Here is a 19561-nt window from a genome sequence, read left to right as displayed (position 1 = left end):
ATAATCTTCTCGCTTCATTCCAGATAACACAAGCATACGCATTAAATCATCTTCATGTAAATCATCACCCCCAAGTTTATAACATACAATTTTCTCCTAGAAAGCACTTTAAAATCCTCTTATAAAACTGATTATGGGGAAAGAAAGAAAATAGAAGCACAAATTTAAAAACCTTCCATGCAAAAATGTTAACCCTAGCTTTAACCATAAACCAGTTTCTAAAAAACGCTCGATGCAGGCTGGACTGTTGCACACAAGCGCCAGATTACACCTGCACAGTTTTCTTGTTCAGAAGTCACGGAAGCTCTGGCACCTCTGCAGTGACTGACAGCCGACACCCGACTGCAGCACCTGGCCGGAGCGCCTGGGGCCGAGGCTCACCGTGCCTGTTCACAGCCTCACTCCACCCTCCACCAGTCACGTCGGCGGGAGCGGTGGACAGTGTAAAAGGGCTCATTTCTCCACACACAACTGAACGTTACGTCCACCTGTAACTCACACCTCAGTGTCATTATTTCAAGTGGTACCTGCTTCCTTCCTGACCACCAGCCAAGGCGGCCTCATGAGGAGCCAGAGGGGAGCCGGCCCCGGGAAGGCGCTGGCAAGGCGTGTCCTGTCTGCGGAGCTGGAAACCACCGCCTGCTGCTTCCCCACCCACTGTTCTGCACTCGAATGCCACGTCTACACTCAGCAGGCAGCCTGGCTGATAACAGAAACTTCTGACCTGTTTACCTCCTGAATAGACTTCACCAAGTAAAGACTATTTTGAGGATCAGTTTTAAAGAATTTTAAAGGAATCACGAATCTTGATTTAGAACACAGATTTGACTTTATTATTTTTATCAGTCTGCATTTATGTCACATATCCTATTCATACTTTTGTACCAACTTTCAATGTAAAATTAATATGTTTACACAAAATCATATTCAGCCAGCTCCGATAAAACTGTAAATGATTACTTTTTAAAATGCAATAAATATTTAAAACATTTGAAATGATAATAAAAAACCAACATGAACCCAGTGATATTTAAAATTATCATGCTATTCTCACAAAAGAGATCAATGCAAAATAGGTATCATCTGATGTTTTCACACAATTTTCGTCATTTCTAATCTCAGACAAGTATTTTCATTCAAGACTAATGCTTTACCTGCTCCTTGTAAAGACACTGCACTCACGGTTACTGCATATTTACTAATGATTGTTCACAATTATTATTATTCTAAAATTTCACATAAGAATCATTATATTCATTAATGCAAAAATTCTTAATTTTTAAAATGTCACTATTTCTTATGCTGTTTTTAAGAAGCCAGCTAAATTGAGAGTTTTGAGGAATTTTAAAAAAAACCACAACCCAAGAAACACCAGTTACACATCCTAAGCTGATGAGGTCTATGCAACTCACAGCTGGACCAGGTACTAAAACCAAGGGTTAACCACAGCACCCCTGAGATTTCCACAGGACACATCAGCCGCCCACACTTGCTGTTCAGATGCTCAGCTGCGTCCAGTTCCACCCCACGGACTGTACCCACCAGACTCCTGTCCAGTGTGGTCTGTTGTACCCAGCGGCTCACAGAGGCGCAGTGCCACTCAAAAATCCCAGACTCCACAGTCAGGTCCGTGTCTGACTGTCCTTCTCAGCCTGTGTGACGGCTGACTATTCAGGGGACGGGCAGAGGGCTACACTGGTCAGCCCCAGCAGGCTTGCGAAGGCAGCTGCCTGGCGCCCTTCGAGTCCTCCTGCTTCGGTGCGCCTATCTTGGCCTGCCACACTAACTTCTAGAGTATTTGGCCCAATACAGCTGAGAGAGCCAATGCCTAGGCAGGTTGGTAAGAAGTCCAGGGGTCTCCACGGAGAGAGAGGTCTGGGGTTCTCAAGGAGGAGGAAAGGACAAAAATTTTCTCTCTACATTCCTGTCTTAGTTACATAAAACATTATTTTCCTTAAGCCCAGAACTGATGATGACACAACAAACAACTCAGTTTAAACTCTGTTCTAAGGATTATATAACAACAATGTATCCTGCGTGAGGAGTTTCTCCTTCCTTTCCTAATCCTGGTATCTTATAATGTACATTATGGGAGTGGGACTGGTAGAATCTTTCTATTGTTAAATTCTAATCCGGTTATCCTAAAATGTAAATTGTGGGAGTGGGTCTGGTAAAATTTTCACAAACTTGAGACATTCTTTTGATGTATTGTAATAATTAATTACAAAGTACATAACTCCCTTGCTAACATTAGTGAGGGGGCACTCTCCGCTCCCTTCTGATGTCTGTGTCAGAAGCTTTCTCAGTCCCTTTCCACTTTAATAAAACTCTGCTACACAAAAGCTCTTGAGGGATCAACCCAGCTCCCTGGTCCCAAAGTTAAATCTTCAGAGATCACGAATCCAACACCGTTCACCGTAAGCTATCACAATGAAGTATCTAATGACAATCAGATCATGTAATTTTTTTTCTACTTTTGTAACAAAATGCATAAATTAAGACAACATCTGTTTTCATTACTTGCAAAATGTCTAGACACTTGGCCCTCTGCATCTGGCTTCTACATCCACGGGTTCAACCAACTATGGATAGAAAATATATTTTTTAAAGTTTTAAATTTCTAAGTATGTTTTTGAAAGTTCCAAAAATCAACTATTTACATAGCATTTTCACTGTGTTTCAATTACTTACACAGCATTTACACTGCGCTGGGCATTATATGTAATCTAAGGATGATTTAGATTTGGGCTTCCCTGGTGCACAGTGGTAAGGAATCCACCTCCCAATGCAGGAGGCTGAGGAGACAAGGGTTCGATCCCTGGGTCAGGAAGATCCCTTGGAAAAGGGAATGGCAACCCACTCCAGTGCTCTTGCCGGGAAAATTCCATGGACAGAGGAGCCTGGCCAGCTACAGCATGAGGGGCTGCAAAGAGTCGGACACGACTTAGTGGCGGAACAACGACAGAGATGATGTGCGGTGTACAGAGGTTACACAGACACATGGACACTCTTCTATAAGGGGCGGGGACATCTGAAGCCCCCAGGGCTGGAGGTAGCCCTGTAAGGAGGGACTGCACACCAATGCTGCCCAGAAGACACGTGTCATCTGGAAAACACAGCTGCTCTCACATTGTCTTTACAGACATATTTGTATGAAGACAGAAGCCAACAACTGGAGCATCAGCAGGTTTGATTAGCAAACACAGCTATAACACAGACTGCCCGCGACTCCAACAACAGTGACAGGAGTCGGCTACATGGTGAGCTGCAGGCCGCCATCCACCACCAGGACGTGCCCTGTCACATATGGAGACTCTAAAAGAAACAAGACCGCCTGGGCCACGTCAAGGGCATCTCCAAACCTTCCCAGAGGGATATTCTTCTTTAAATGTTCTTCGTTCAAGTCTTTCGTCATGTCTGTGTGAATGAATCCTGAAAGAGAAATGTATGCCTGTTTAGTCGAAAAGGGTAGACAGTAAGAAACACTTGCTCAATTAAAAAAATTCACTGCTGGAAATTTAATTTGAGATCATTAATAAACCTTGTTTTAGGAAAGAGAATTTTGCTAATAATCAAACATTCAAGTCCTTATTTTTTATTCAGTTTAATTCAATGAAGAGTTACTCAACACTAAAATATTTGACCACCAAATATCTGGTCCAACTCTTAGCACAATTTAAGTGGATGGATACAAACGTGATAAGAATTCAATTCCTCACTTCCATTCGTTGAATACTCTGGCCGCCTGATGCGAAGGGCTGACTCATTAGAAAAGACCCTGATGCTGGGAAAGACTGAGGGCGGGAGGAGAAGGGGACGACAGAGGATGAGATGTCTGGATGGCATCACATACGGTCAGTGTTAGCAGCTGAACCAGAGAAGATCAGAAGCAGCAGCGCAAGTGCCCACTGAGGGGCACAGGTTACACGGCTTCCCACGCCCCCACGAAACACATCGCCAGCTCCTACTTCAGGCAGTAAAGCGGCGCGGCGGTCACAGCAGCGCACACTTCTGGGGACAGCCAGGAGGCAGGTGAGAGGCTGTGACAGGCTGTGGCGACCGAGGGAAATGGGGACTCCTGAATGCTCACAGCTCCAGGGTTTCTTCTGGGACGATGAAAATACATGTTCTCAAGTGGGTCACAGTGATGATGGAACAAGTGTGTGACTGCACTCAACCCAGTACATCAGACACTCTAAATGGCGAATTACGCTATGTTAGTTACACAGCCACAAAGCCATTATTTAAAAAGTAAAACAGTTCTACATGTAACAGCACGGAATCAACTCCAGCACAGGCTGCTCTATGAGGAAGGCAGGGTACAGCGCGCTGTGAGCAGTTCCATCACTGTTTCCTCTTACACTATGTGCTGTGAATGACACGTGCCGCTGCAGTCAGCGCCCCCCTGCGGAGCCCCCGGGCCTCCGGGCAGACACGGTGGGCTGCTGCCCACTGCCGAGCCCTCAGCCCTGAGGGCCCCGCCCCAACATGCGCCTGCAGGGGCTCAGGATGGGAGCGCAGACACTCGCCTCCACACGCAGGGAAGCCCTGCGTTCCTTAATTTGAGGGGTCTGGTTTTCTCTAGTCAACAGTAATCTTGTGATGTTCTGACGACCTGGTTTTCGTCACAAAAACTCCCATGTGTCTTGGCTCTTTGCACCAGTCCCTCAGAGCTGTCGCAGAGGCGGCCTCATGGACAGAACACACACACATGTCAATGGCTTATATATGAAATACAGACAAAACTACACACACACACTTTACTGGCTTATATATGAGCGGCAGAGAAAACAACACACACCACACACACACACACTTTACTGGCTTTCAAGTGAAACACAGAGAAAACCAGCTCCAGAGGTTGCCTCTGAGGAAGGCAATGCATGACCAGAAGACAACTCACTTTTCACTTTAAGCTTCTTTGTACTTCTGAATTTTGTATCATATGTTTCTATTATCTATTGAAAACACACTTTTAAAAGTAATGTATCCAAAATAGATAGTTGCAATTTATCAAATATTCTGTTTCTCATGTTCAATAATAATCAGTAACATTTATCAACAATGGGAAATTTACTGCTAATGTAATACCAAAATTAGCAACTAACTTATCTTTAAAAAGTTAAAAATTATTAGGAGGCAAATGATAGGCTAATTTATTAATTTGCTTGTTCTTTGTTTTTCCTATTATGATTTGCCTTTTAACTGATTTTTCCTTCATCAGAATCTCCATTTGAAGGTGACCAGGAAAACTAACATTAAAAATAAACATATTAAACAACCCAATCAAAAAGTGGAAAAAAGACCTCAACAGACATTTCTCCAAAGAAGAATTGCAAATGGCTATTAAACACATGAAAAGATGCTCAACATCACTCATTATCAGAGAAATGAAAACCAAAAACACAATGAGATACCACCTCACACAAGTTAGAATGATCAACATCAAAAAGTCTACAAACAATAAATGCTAGAGAACATGTGGACAAAAGGGAACCCTCTTGCACTGCTGGTGGGAATATAAACTGATATAACCACTATGGAAGACAGTATGGAGATTCCTTAAAAAACTAGGAATAAAACCACCATGTGACCCAGCAATCCCACTCCTAGGCACATACCCTGAGGAAACCTAAACTGAAAGACACATGTAACCCAATGTTCACTGCCGCACTATTTACCAGAGCTAGAGCATGGAAGCAACCTAGACATCCATCGACAGATGAATGGATAAAGAAGCTGTGGTTCATACACACAATGGAATATTACTCAGCCATAAAAAGGAACACATCTGAGTCAGTTCTGATGACTTAATGGATGAACCTAGAGCCTATTATTCAGAGTGAAGTAAGTCAGAAAGAAAGATAAATATCTTTTACTAACGCAGATATACGGAATCTAGCAAGATGGTACTGAGGAATTTCTCTTCAGGGCAGCAGTGGAGAAACAGACATAGAGAACAGATCTATGGGCATGGGGGGAGGGGAGGAGAAGCTGAGATGTATGGAGGGAGTAAAGTGGAAACTTACATTACCGCATGTGAAATAGACAGCCAATGGGAATCTGATGTATGATTCAGGGAACTCAAACGGAGGCTCTGCATCAACCTATAGGGGTGGGATGGGAGGGAGATGGGAGGGGGGTTCAAGACGGAGGTACATATGTACACCTATGGGTGATCCATGTTGATGCTTGACAGAAAACAAGAAAAGTCTAAAAGCAATTATCCTTCAATTAAAAAATATAAAAATATTAGTTCTGATGTTTCTCAGCTCTGTTCAAAGATCTGAAGAATCTGGTTGAAATCACTATCTAAAATTGCGTTAATAAACAATCCATAGACTCAATCAGATGCGGCCATTCCAGCATGAACCTCACTGCTGGTGAATGAAGCATGCTCATGCCAGGCTTACAGCACCATATATCACACTATAGCCAATATAATATAATAAAGGTCACTCCACTCAATGTCCACATTTCTGGCAACAGGTTTTTTCTTTCCTGCAGTGTAAGCTGCACTGGAAAATAATATCTCTAGAAAGGCTATCCAAGCACACTTCCCTGACACTCATAAAATTTCCCTTTGGACACAAACTGGATTCACACTGTTTGGTCTGTTTCCTTGACAACTAATTGACTGACAAAATTAAGCATTCCTTCTCCAGCGTTTCCATAGCATCATGCGGGTACCTACTTTGCATTCATCACGTGGCAGTGTAATTATCTGTCTACACGCCTGTCTTTCCCACTGCACTTCATTCCCTGTGACACAAACACCTTATTCGTGTTTGTAATCTGGAGCGCTGCCAGCCCTGGCACAGGGGACACACTCGGGGAGTCTGCTGAATGAATTACTAGAAGTGAGGCTCACTTGCATCATGCTCAAACCATGCAGCTTGTAGCTCACTGTGACTGAGAGCTGACTCTTCATCACCCAGACTCCTGCAATCCAAAAAGTGGGAAGCACATAACAGATCCCCAAACCACACATCATCTACTTTACACACTGAAGTTGGCTAACACCAACACCCAACCGGGCCGCATGAAGCACAGACACCTCACAGCACTGTGAAGACCACAGGGCCGCTCGGGATTACCTTTTAAACAAAGATGCACCTACATCGCGTCACTTCTCAAACGTTTATGGATTTGGAGCTAGTGTCTAACACTCAACGGGGACGCAGGACACTCCTGAGGGTGCCCTGGTCCCTGCCGGTCGGCAGCTCTGGGTCACACTGGGCAGAGCGGCCCAGGTCACCCTCAGCCTCCTGGCGAACCCCCAGCGAACCGGCCGCAGCGCCCTCGGCAAGCCGGGACAGAGGTCCCGTGCAGCCAGCAAAAGTAAGAAGGGCATTCACTGTCTTCGAAAGCACAATAACCAAGCCTACCGTCACACCAGCTCACAAGTCATAACCAGATTTGAGTTTTAGCACCTTCTTATTAGTCTCAACTAATCCAGGCAATATTTATAAACTAGTAATTTGTCAAAAGGCAAATAACATAAGGGTAAAAGTTATAAAATTGGAAGATCCAGTTTAGAAAGACCATCTTATGAAAAACACAAAGATACCTAAAGTTTGTATCACACAGAGGCCTCTTCACTCACTAAAGCAGCAGCCACAGCTACAATCCCTGTTAAAATCAACTACTTCAGAGTCACTTTTCAAAAGAATTTCTCCCTCCTGAGTTTGTGTAAAGTATCTTTTTACCTTTAAATTTTTCTCTGTGTTGAAATTCTACTGGGAATACAGGGTAGCTCTCTGAGGCACGATGACACCCAGGGAAAGGCATCTTCTGCATTTTGAAAACAAACGTATGTGACCTGTGATATTAATACCTTCTTCTCTGTACAAACACTGGCTTTCTGCAGTACAGGCCGCCCTCGTTTTAAGGGGCCTTGCAGACACTGCAGTTTTGGTTTTTTTACAAGTTGCACGTTTGTGGTAACTCTGGATCAAGCAAGTCTACCTGCCATTTTCCCAACAGCCTTTGCTCGGTTCCTGACTCTGACTGTTCATTTGAACATTACATTTCTGACTGTTCATTATACTGTTATTTGTTGTGGTATCTGTAATCAGTGACCTTTGATGTCAGCACAACAGCCTGACTCGCTGAAGGCTCAGATGATGGTTAGTATTTTTTAGCAATAAAGTATTTTTTAGTTTCTTTTTAACTGGAGGATAACTGCTTTACAATGCTGTGTTGGTTTCTGCCGCTCAACAATGTGACTCAGCCACAGGTAGAGAGAGAAACCCTGCCTCGTGATCCTGCCTCCCACCCACCGCCATCTCAACTCTCCCGGCTGTCAGAGCAGTGGGCTGAGCGCTGCGTTATACAGAAACTCCCCGCTAGCCATCTATTTTACGTACAGTAATACATGTCTCATGGCTCCTCTCCCCGTTCGTGCCCTGCTTCCCTCACATGCTCTGTGTCCACACGTCTATCCTCTGTGTGTATGTCTCTACTGCTGCCCTGCAAACAGGTTCATCAACAGCTTTCTTCTAGATTCCATATATATGTACTAATATACGATATCTGTTCTTCTCTTTCTGACTTACTTCACAGACTCTAGGTTCCTCCACCTCAGTTCAACTGAATCAAATTCATTCCTTTTTATGGCTAAATAATATTCCATGTGTAATAGGACAAGGAGACCATCTTCTCCCCCACAAATTCATCAAAAGATCATTTGAACGCTGAGCAACTTCCACAAAACAACTTCTGAACACTGGCGGAGGACACCAACCACCCAGAAAGGCAGCCCATTCTCTTCGAAAGGAGGAAGGAGAAAATATAAAAGACAAAGAGAGAGACAAAAGAGTTAGGGACGGAGACCTGTCCTGGGGAGGGAGTCGTGAAGAAGGAGAAGTTTCCCAACAGCAGGAAACCCTCTCACAGGCAGGTCTGTCAGGAGACCTGGAATCCCAGAAGACAACATAACTGGGAGAAAAAAACCCACGGAATACACACCTAACCACAACTGCGGAGAAGAGAGCCGCCCAGGGGAGGCTCTAACCTAACAACCTATCATGCAGCCTGGCCCTCACACAGAACAACGACTGAGCAATACCAAAGATTACCGCCCAGAGGCAGAGAGGCAGGCTTGACAGCTGGAAGGCAAGGGGCTGCTACAGTCTCAGCCCCAGAGCATCTTCCACCAAACTGTGAGCAGGCTCCCAGCTGCTAACCACGTCCTCCTGAGATCCTGGATGGCTGACATCCGCAGGAGGGTCACAGCCTGCCATCAGCTCTCCAGAGGAGACACGCGGCACACCTGAGTCGGTGCTCTCGCGGCGTACCCAGGAAGCTGTGTGGCCGGGACCGGGGAGGTGACTGAGACACGCGGCCCACCTGGGACAGTATGCTTGCCAAGCACCTGCTCACCCGAGCTGCCCAGACCTGGGAAGGGCACAAAACGCAGCCCGACCCACAGAGGCCGAGCCAGAACTGTGTCTGAGTGTCTCCTGTGGAGGTCCGGATCAGCAGTGGCCTGCCCCAGGGGCTCTGGGTGCAGCAGACCTGGGTATGGCTTAAGCCCTGTTGGAGGATGTCGCCATTAACCCCACCACAGAGCCACCAGAACTTACACAGGACTGGAAACAGACCTTTGGAGGGCACAAACAAAACCTTGTGCACCAAGACCCAGGAGAAAGGAGCAGTGACCCCACAAGACACTGACCCAGACAGGCCTGTGAGTGTCCAGGAGTCTCCAGCGGAGGCGTGGGTCATAGCAAACACCCTTTTCCAACAACACAAGAGAAGACTGTACACATGGACATCAACACTGAAATCAGATTGATCATATTCTTTGCAGCCAAAGATGGAGAAGCTCTATACAGTCAGCAAAAACAAGACTGGGAGCTGACTGCGGCTCAGATCATGAACTCTTTATTGTCAAATTCACACTGAAATTGAGGAAAGCAGGGAAAACCACTAGGCCATTCAGCAATGACCTACATCAAATCCCTTACGATTATACAGTGGAAGTGAGAAATAGATTCAAGGGATTAGATCTGATAGACACAGTGTCTGAAGAACTATGGATGGAGGTTCGATACATTGTACAGGCGGCAGGGACCAAGACCTTCCCCCCAAAAAAAGAAATGCAAAAAGACAAAATGGTTGTCTAAGGTGGCCTTACAAATAGCTGAGAAAAGAAGAGAAGCTAAAGGCAAAGGAGAAGAGGAAAGATATACCCATCTGAATGCAGAGTCCCAAAGAATAGCAAGGAGAGATAAGAAAGCCTTCCTCAGTGATCAATGCAAAGAAACAGAGGAAAACAATAGAACGGGAGACTAGAGATCTCTTCAAGAAAATCAGAGATACCAAGGGAACATTTCATGCAAAGATGGGCTCAATAAAGGACAGAAATGGTATGGACCTAACAGAAGCAGAAGATATTAAGAAGAAGTGGCAAGAATACACAGAAAGTGAAAGTGAAGTCTCTCAGTCATGTCCGACTCTTTGCGACCCCATGGACTGTAGCCTACCAGGCTCCTCGGACTGTGGGATTTTCCAGCAAGACTACTGGAGTGGGTTGCCATTTCCTTCTCCAGGGGATCTTCCTGAACCAGGGATTGAATCCAGGTCCCCCACACTGCAGGCAGATGCTTTACTGTCTGAGCTACCAGGGAAGCCCTGAAGAATACTGGAGTGGGCTACCATGCCCTCCGCCAGGGTATCTTCCTAACCCAGGGATTGAACCTAGGTCTCCTGCATTATAGGCAGATGCTTTACTATCTGAGCCACCAGGGAAGTCAGAATACACAGAAGAACTGTACAAAAAAGATCTTCATGACCCAGATAACCAGGATGGTGTGATCACTCACCTAGAGCCAGACATCCTGGAATGTGAAGTCAAGTGAGCCTTAGGAAGCATCGCTATGAACAAAGCTAGCAGAAGTAATGGAATTCCAGTTGAGCTATTTCAAATCCTAAAAGATGATGCTGTGAAAATGTTGCACTCAATATGCCAGCATATCTAGAAAACTCAACAATGGCCACAGGATTGGAAAAGGTCAGTCTTCATTCCAATACCAAAGAAAGGCAATGCCAAAGAATGTTCAAACTACCGCACAACTGCACTCATCTCACACGCTAGTAAAGTAATGCTCAAAATTCTCCAAGCTAGGTTTCAACAGTACATGAACTGTGAACTTCCAGATGTTCAAGCTGGATTTAGAAAAGGCAGAGGAACCAGAGATCAAACTGCCAACATCCACTGGATCATCGAAAAAGCAAGAGAGTTCCAGAAAAACATCTACTTCTGTTTTATTGACTATGCCAAAGCCTTTGACTGTGTGGATCACAACAAAGTGTGGAAAATTCTTAAAGAGATAGGAATACCTGACCACCTGACCTGCCTCCTGAGAAATCTGTATGCAGGTCAAGAAGCAACAGTCAGAACCAGACATGGAACAACAGACTGGTTCCAAATCAGGAAAGGAGTATATCAAGGCTGTATACTGTCACCCTGCTTATATAACTTATATGCAGAGTACATCATACAAAATGCTGGGCTGGATGAAGCACAAGCTGGAATCAAGATTGCCAGGAGAAATATCAGTAACCTCAGATAAGCCGATGACACCACCCTTATGGCAGAAAGCAAAGAAATAAAGAGCCTCTTGATGAAAGTGAAAGAGGAGAGTGAAAAATCTGCCTTAAAACTCAACATGCAGAAAACTAAGATCATGGCATCCTGCCCCATCACTTCATGGCAAATATATGGGGAAACAATGGAAACAGTGACAGACTTTATTTTCTTGGGCTCCAAAATCACTGCAGATGGTAACTGTAGCCATGAAATTAAAGACACTTACTCCTTGGAAAGTTACGACCAACCTAGGCAACATATTAAAAAACAGAGACATTACTTACCAACAAAGGTCCGTCTAGTCAAAGCTATAGTTTTTCCAGTAGTCATGTACGTATGTGAGAGTTGGACTATAAAGAAAGCTGAGTGCCAAAGAATTGATGCTTTTGAACTGTGGTGTTGGAGAAGACTCAAGAGTCCCTTGGACAGTAAGGAGATCCAACCAGTCCATCCTAAAGGAAATCAGTCCTGAATATTCACTGGAAGGACTGATGCTGAAGCTGAAACTCCAATACTTTGGCCACCTGATGCAAAAAACCAACTCACTGGAAAAGACCCTGATGCTGGAAAAGACTGAAGGTGGGAGGAGGAAATGGTTGGATGGCATCACCGATGTGATGGACATGAGTTTAAGTAGGCTCCGGGAGTTGGTGATGGACAGGGAAGCCCGGCGTCCATGGGGTCACAAAGAGTCGGACACGACTGAACTGATATGTACCTCAGCTTCTTTATCCATTCAGCTGTTGATTGACATCTAGGTTGCTTCCATGTCCTAGCTACTGTAAATAGTGCTACAGGTAATGCTGGGGTACATGTGTCTTATTGAGCAATGTGGTGCATATTTTCATGTATCTATTGCTCATCTGGATGTCTTCTTCACAGAAATGTCTGTTTAGGTCTTCTATCCATTTTCTGATGGGGTTGTCTATTTTTCCCATATTGAGATGCATGAGCTGCTTATATATTTTAGAGATTAATTCTTTGTCAGTTGTTTGTTTGCAATTATTTTCTCCCATTCTGAGGGCTGCCTTTCCATCTTATTTGTATTGTCTTTTTTGTGCAAAAGCTTTTAAGCTTAATTAGGTCCCATCTGCTTTTTTTTTATTTCCATTACTTTAGGAGATGGGTCAAAGAGGATCTTATGGTATTTTTAAATTAAGGTATGAACACTGGTTTTCTAGATACAGTGTTACAGGACATTTAATAGACTACAGTATAGTATAAATGTAATTTCTATATGCACTGGGAAACAAGGTTTGCTGATTGCTTTACTGTGATACGTGCTCTCCTTCGGTATCTGGAACCAAACCCGTAGTCTCTGAGGTTATCAGTAGGTCAGTTACTGCAGGCAATGATGTCATGGAATGTACAAAGGACATCACCAAAGCAGCCTTGTTGGATTGCCTCCTCTGATTCGTGCTGTTATGAAAAGCACATCATACGACAGTGCTCTTCAGATATTTTAAGTATAAAGATGTGTTACTTCTTTAATCTAGATGCAGGGACTATATTAGGTAATGGATGCATTGTTTGAAAAGCTCTGCTTTGACAAACTGACAATGTCTAAATTAGCAAACACTGTATCCCAGTGAGCAGCAAATCGATAACACATCCCCAAAGAGAACAAAGACAATTAAAATGCAAACAGTCCTGCAAAGGGACACAACTTCGGCCCACTCAACTGCAGTATATACGTCACCAACACGCCTCACCCCACTTGACATTCGTACATTCAGTTCTTGAGAGTTCCAAGTTATACCTGACTTTTAAATGGGGAGCTTCTCTTGTGTCCAGCACGGATGCAGCGTGCCTGGCATGAGTCTCAGCCCCCAGCCCCATCAGACAGAGTTCAAACCCCACCACCACCCTGCTCCATGTCCCCTGTGGGTTCCCTGCTCCTGTCCCCAGACCTGTGACAGTGCTTGGTGACAATGGTGTACTTACCGACACAAGACCGGCCTTCGATATTATTTTATAAAACCGCAGATTCACATAAATTAAAAGAAAAAAGAAGTTTCCACTGACCTGGAGCAACTACATTCACTCTAATTTTCTTTTTTGCTACTTCTTTGGCAAGAGCACGTGAAAATCCGACTAATCCTCCTTTACTGGCACTGTATACAGACTGGCCAGAATTGCCTTTTAGACCAATAACACTTCCTAGAAAAAGAAATGAGAGCAAATTCAAACCACATTCATAGGGTTATTATTCTGCACATTCAGACAGTCTAAAGTAAACAGACAAGGTACAGACCCTTACCTCGTTCTTTGCTAAAATGAGGAATTCTAACCACTGTCGTTGGAGTAGCAAGACTCCGAGTCTGAGTCTGCTCAGAAAGAGGAGCCGCGAGAAGCTCCTGCAGAACCCGGAGGACCAGGCGGTGGCTGAGAACGGGTCCACTAAGTCACGGGGACCCACGCTCATCTCTGAGGAGAGGGAGCATGATAAAAAGTCTACAGAGCTTCCAGAGGCTTCCAGGAGGAAGAGCTTAAAGCCAGAACCGACAAGCCAGGTAAAGACTGATTTTATGACCTATAACACAGGCATAAAGTTTTTATTTCCAGCTAAAAAACAGTTCATTCCAAGAAAAATTTTACTAAATTTCAACTACTGCTGATTAAATTAGCAAAGCTTCTATTGTAAACTTCTTGTAAAGTTGCAATTTAGTTACCTTCAGATATGTATCAACTTAATATGTACTGCCTAATATAAAGATTCTTGGGTGGCTCAATTATATGAATGTGAAAGAATAATTTATAACCCAAGTATCAACTGGATGCAAATAAATTCTTGCAGAACAGAAACTGGGAGTCATTTTCTGCATCAATGACCTGTATATGTAATGTAGGGTAAGGGAGTTAGAGAAGGCGAGGTTTGGAAAAAGAATGAGACCGGCACTGTACAGGAACAGATCACCTTTAATGAGGCAGAAGGGGCAGCGAGCGGCTGCACTAACCCAAGAAAAGAGTAAGCATATAGACGCATGTATGTGGAAAGCTACTGTCTTAAGGGGGCCTGTTCTCCAAGGTTGTTCAGAGGAGTTATCTCTTAAACAGCTGGGGCAAGGAATTCTGGAGATCGGCCAGAGGCTGGACCAGGTGGGAGCTGGGCGTAATCAGCCTTAATGTCCATTTTTTACTTCGGGTGAGAGAGTTCTTTGTTTTGCACAGAATGGTGGGGAGGACCTGGAGGGGAGTTTTAACTCCAGGCTATTTTGAGCCATTTAACTTTCCTTCATGTAATATAAAAAGTAATCAAGAACTTCATAAAATTTTTGAGAAAGTAATTTAATTTTAGAAAATAAAAACACTCCACATACTTCTTCTGATCAGCAAGTCCAAGAATAAAATATTTATCCACATTAGGTATTATATGTCAGTTAATGACAAAGGAAGAGAAAGGAGGAGTACAGAAAGAGTGAGAAAAGACACTGATCAGACAGAGGAAATGCAGCTGGAGAAAGGGGTTTGGGGGAAGAAGAGCAACAAAGAGAAACACAAAAGGAAAAATACAGACTCGGAGGCAAGGCTGAGCAGGAGGCTTGAGCAGCCAAGGTTCCACCACACAGCTGTTCCTCTGCGAAGCAGTAACTTCTGAAATACCAATGTCCTTTCCAGAAATTTACAGTAACCTCTTTGGTCATAAGAGTCTCCTAACTTATTTTCAATAGTCTATTTTATTGACTTACAGCACAAGTCTAAAAAGTCTGCATGTAAGCAAAAGACTGATATGGGATTTTGTTTTATGTATGTCTAAAAAGGGCATGTTTTAGACTTGAACAAATACACCCTCCTTTACCAGGAGAAATGTAGGTGGTAGTATATCAGCTTACAAGAAGCCAAATCATTATCTGGCTATGTCAGAAGGCAAAAGTCAACTTAATTACGCATCTTTTAAAATCGACCTCTCACATTTTTAAGGGTACATGTTCAAAATGTTCTAATTGTTACTAGCACAATATTCTTTCCTTTGGTCAATATCAAAAAGGAAGCTCTCTGTATTCTGGCTTGGAAAGACAGTTCCTGTATTAGAGTAGGGTCACTTACTCTAAGAGCAGCATCCCTTTTTTATGGCCTATAAGGTATCACAGCTTAAATGGGAGATGGCAGGCATGCATTTCAAGTCACTCTGCATTTTAAAGTCTACAGGCACATACTCTACTCTGCCCTGTAGGGCAGGTGAACTGAAGCCCAGGAATTACTTAACATCCATTCTAAACACTGAAAAGGTTATTCTCCTGTAAGAATAAAGGTTATTCTCTTAAAGGTTATTCTCTTAAGAAAACCTCCTAGACCTCTGTGCTGGATTTACTAGTGACACACACAGTCACTGCAGCAGTCATTTTTAGCCCTCACCAACGACAAGTTTTTCATTCCTTGATCACATTTTGAAAATTTCGTTTCATATAAGAATCAGGATGTCCAATTTCTCTTAAATATGCAAAATAGCGGGTCACACTGCACCACATTTGTGCACAGCAACAACCTGCTGGATCGGGGCTATTCCACACAGCCTCTGGACACCAAAGCTGAGTGCCTGAGGTCATGTATCTCCTGACGTGAGCTGTCACTGTCCCAGTACCCGGTGGTGTCACTCCATAACACCCGCTTGACCACTAGAAGGATGTGAATTGGTGATTCCTATTTCACCTATTATTCAGTTAATAAAATCCTTTTTCCATGGATAATAAAGACACATTCTGTCCAAGTTTCACAGGTAAATAAACTGCAAATCAGTTGATTAAATCTCTGTGGTGCCATAGATAACACTATACACGGAGAGGTGAAGACTCACCCACATTCACAATGGACCCTCTCTGCTGTTTAATCATTGTCTTCACGGCAGCTCTACAGGTCAGCATGGAGCCCAGGAGGTTAGTGTGGAGCTGAGACAGCATCTCTTCAGTATTTGTCCTTACTAACAGATTATCCCTACCAAAAAAGCAAAATCAAACCAAAACAATCCCATGTGATTTAAAAATGGGACAAGACAAAGTCAACAAATAGATAACATTTTTTTTCTAAAAGTAGAATATAAGAAGAGCTTTGCCTCTGAGTTAGAACACCTGGACAGCCCATTTTAAACTTGATCTGTGAGGAAACATAAATAGTCACGACAGTGGTCACCTAAAAGGAAGTACTAACTGGGAAGAAAACAAGAGAGTCTTCTGGATTTCTGGTAAAGTTCTTCAGCTCAATATGAGTGTTGATTACAATGTTAAAACTAAACTGTACCCTTAATATGTACACTTCCCAGGCATCATATTATACCTGTACTACACACACATATAACTATTCCAATAGCACACATTTAGTTTAAAAGGGTTTTTTCCCTCTATAATAAAATAACACTTTGACACACAAAAAAACTAAATGAAACCCTTATAATCTCAATATAAAACAATGAAAAGAGTGTGCAACTTGCAGACCAAATTTTAAAATACATACCTTTTCTTCCTATTAGAAGTAAAACAATTTAATATACTAACTCATATTAATCAAAAGAAAATTAGGAGAAAAAAAATTAGAAATGTACTTAAATTTGTGACCAACCTGTTAATTCCAGCTGCATTTACCAAGAAATTAACGCGACCTAAATTTTTCTCTATCTCTTCAAATGTATTTTGAACATCATGTTCTTTGGCAACATCACAGCTCAATGCCAAATGATCTCCTACACAACAAAATTAGAGTTACAAATAAAGTATACCTTGGTTGTAAACATGATTCAGTACACACTCATCAAACACCTATGATGAGCTTGTGTAGTAGCGTCAATCATTCAGTCGTGTTCCACTCAGTAGGGTCTGACTCTTTACAATCTTTCGGGCTGTAGCCCACCAGGTTCCTCTGTCCATGGAATTCTCCAGGCAAAAATACTGGCATGAGTAGCCATTCCCTTCTCCAGGTGATCTTCCCAACCCAAGGATCCAACCCGGGTCTTCCTGCATTGCAGACGGATTCTTCACCATCTGAGCCACCATGGAAGCCTTACATCTGTTCTATCCAGAGCTTGAGATAAAGGACGATTAAGTCCCAGATTCCTGATCTCATGGAGTTCAGGAAACTGGATGGAGGAAGGTGGGGAACAAGCAGGAGCAAAGTTATGCAACCTTAAAACACTTTTTTAATCAACAAAAGTGCGGGAGCACCTTTCTCATGTTCATAACACTTTGTATGAGTCACCTACCAATATTTACAGTTTTGACACTGACCCTATGCCACTTAATTCAGCAGTTTTCTCAGTTTTATATTCCTTTTTTGGAAACTTGATACATTCCCAGTGGCTTAGTGGTAAAGAATCTGCCTGCAATACAAGAGTCACAAGAGACAAGAGTTCAATCCCAGGGCTGGGAAGATCCCCTGGAGAAGGAACTGGCATCCCACTCCAGTATTCTTGCCTGGAAAATTCCATGGACAGAGGAGCCTGGCGGGGCGACTGTCGGTGGGGTTGCAAAAGTGGGACACGACTGAACACGCTTGCATATATAAGCTTAATGTCTAATTCAGTTACATTCTTGTCGAACTGGTTTCCTGGCTTTGAAATAAACACTACCGTTTTTCTGTTTAACTATAGCACAATCTTACATGGCTAGTATTACAGCGTGACAATTAGAAGGGATGAAACAAAGCAAGGAGCCGTTTTTTAAAATGTTGAAAGCACAAAATCATGAAAAAAAGTTTTTACTAAAAACTGTTACCTGTTTTTTAAAGTCCACTTTCTGCGAATGTTTAATTAAAAAAAAAATTCAACTTCAAAGAAAGCAATCTTTATCAACATTATACCACTTAACACTGCCATTTTTTAAAAAAAAGAAAAGGTAAACAATTCTTTGTCTTCTGGCTAACCTTGCGTGGTACATTAACACTGAAACTACCTTCCTAAAGCTCTGGAGGCCTATGTGAAGTTGGGGTGACGTTGCGTAAAGGTGCCCTGACAGTGAACGAGGTGCCTCTGAGCCCAGCCCTCCTAACTCTAGCTGCGAGCTCGAACCTTCACAGCGCCCCGTCTCACTACCAGCCAGAGACTGAAACTCGCAAACCAACTGCGAATCCATTTCAAACAGACAGGAGAAAATGGGATTTAAGCGGAATCTGGCGGAACAATCTCACTGTCCCTTGGTGAAGGTCATCAAGGCATAACAGTGCTTCAACGCTGCGGACGCCGGGAAAAGAGCCCACCCACAACCCGGCTGCCCAAAGAGGCGCTGCCTGCTCATGCGCACACGCCCGAGGCGCAGGCATGCGCAAACGCGCGGGCCTCCTCGCGAGACCCAAGCACGCCTGCGCCGCCCCTCGCCCAGCACGGCGGGTCTGCCGCCTGCGGGAGGAGGGCGCACAAGACGGCTTCTCAGACCCACACCGGCCGCGCGAAGAGGGGGTGCGACCCCGGTCGGTACCCACCGCCCAGGTCCCCGGCCGCGGCTTTGGCCCCCTCCAGATTCCGGGCGACGATGGCCAGTCGATAGCCTCTCGGGGCCATCAAGCGGGCCACCGCCCGGCCGATGCCCCGGGAGCCTCCGAACACGGCGCACACCTTGTCCATCTGGGACGCGGAGCCTCAGGCCCGGGGAAAGAGGCTACAAGAGACGGCCCTTCCCAACGGCCGCGCAAATTCACACAGCGCGGCACGCTCAAACTGAATCGCGGGGCCACTGCTCCCGCCGCCGGTTTGGAAGGGGTGCGGGCCCAGAAACTCATAGCGCCGCAACCTCCAGTCACGTTGGCACGTCGACGTCAGCGCGCAAGTGCTCCGGGCGGCGCGCCCCCGGCGGATGCCAACGTGGGCCGGCGGGACAGTACAAGGGCCGCGCTGCACGCTGGGACTTGTAGTCTTGGTGCAGGCGGAAGGGCGTGGGCCGGTGCTGGGAGAGAAGGGCTCCTGGCTCGGGGGGGCTGCCCTGTAGCAAGTGGACCTTGGGCATCGGCGTTGCTAACACACTGGATTCTGGATGTTGTGGGTTA

At 44.4% G+C, this 19561-nt stretch overlaps 1 protein-coding gene across 1 annotated transcript; it reads right to left on the bottom strand.

Annotated features, from left to right (window-relative positions):
• Positions 1 to 806: 806 nt before the first annotated feature.
• Positions 807 to 19338, bottom strand: CBR4 (carbonyl reductase 4). The gene is made up of 5 exons (XM_020904356.2): positions 19001 to 19338; positions 17150 to 17270; positions 16392 to 16528; positions 13622 to 13756; positions 807 to 3432 (listed from the first exon to the last, which is right to left on the bottom strand). Exons 1-5 carry the CDS (start codon positions 19140 to 19142, stop codon positions 3254 to 3256), a joined length of 714 nt encoding a protein of 237 aa, XP_020760015.2. The 5' UTR covers positions 19143 to 19338; the 3' UTR covers positions 807 to 3253.
• Positions 19339 to 19561: the final 223 nt, after the last annotated feature.

Source organism: Odocoileus virginianus, chromosome 18 (assembly GCF_023699985.2).
Source record: "Odocoileus virginianus isolate 20LAN1187 ecotype Illinois chromosome 18, Ovbor_1.2, whole genome shotgun sequence".
Lineage (NCBI taxonomy): Eukaryota > Metazoa > Chordata > Mammalia > Artiodactyla > Cervidae > Odocoileus > Odocoileus virginianus.
This window is presented reverse-complemented; position numbering and strand designations above follow the sequence as displayed.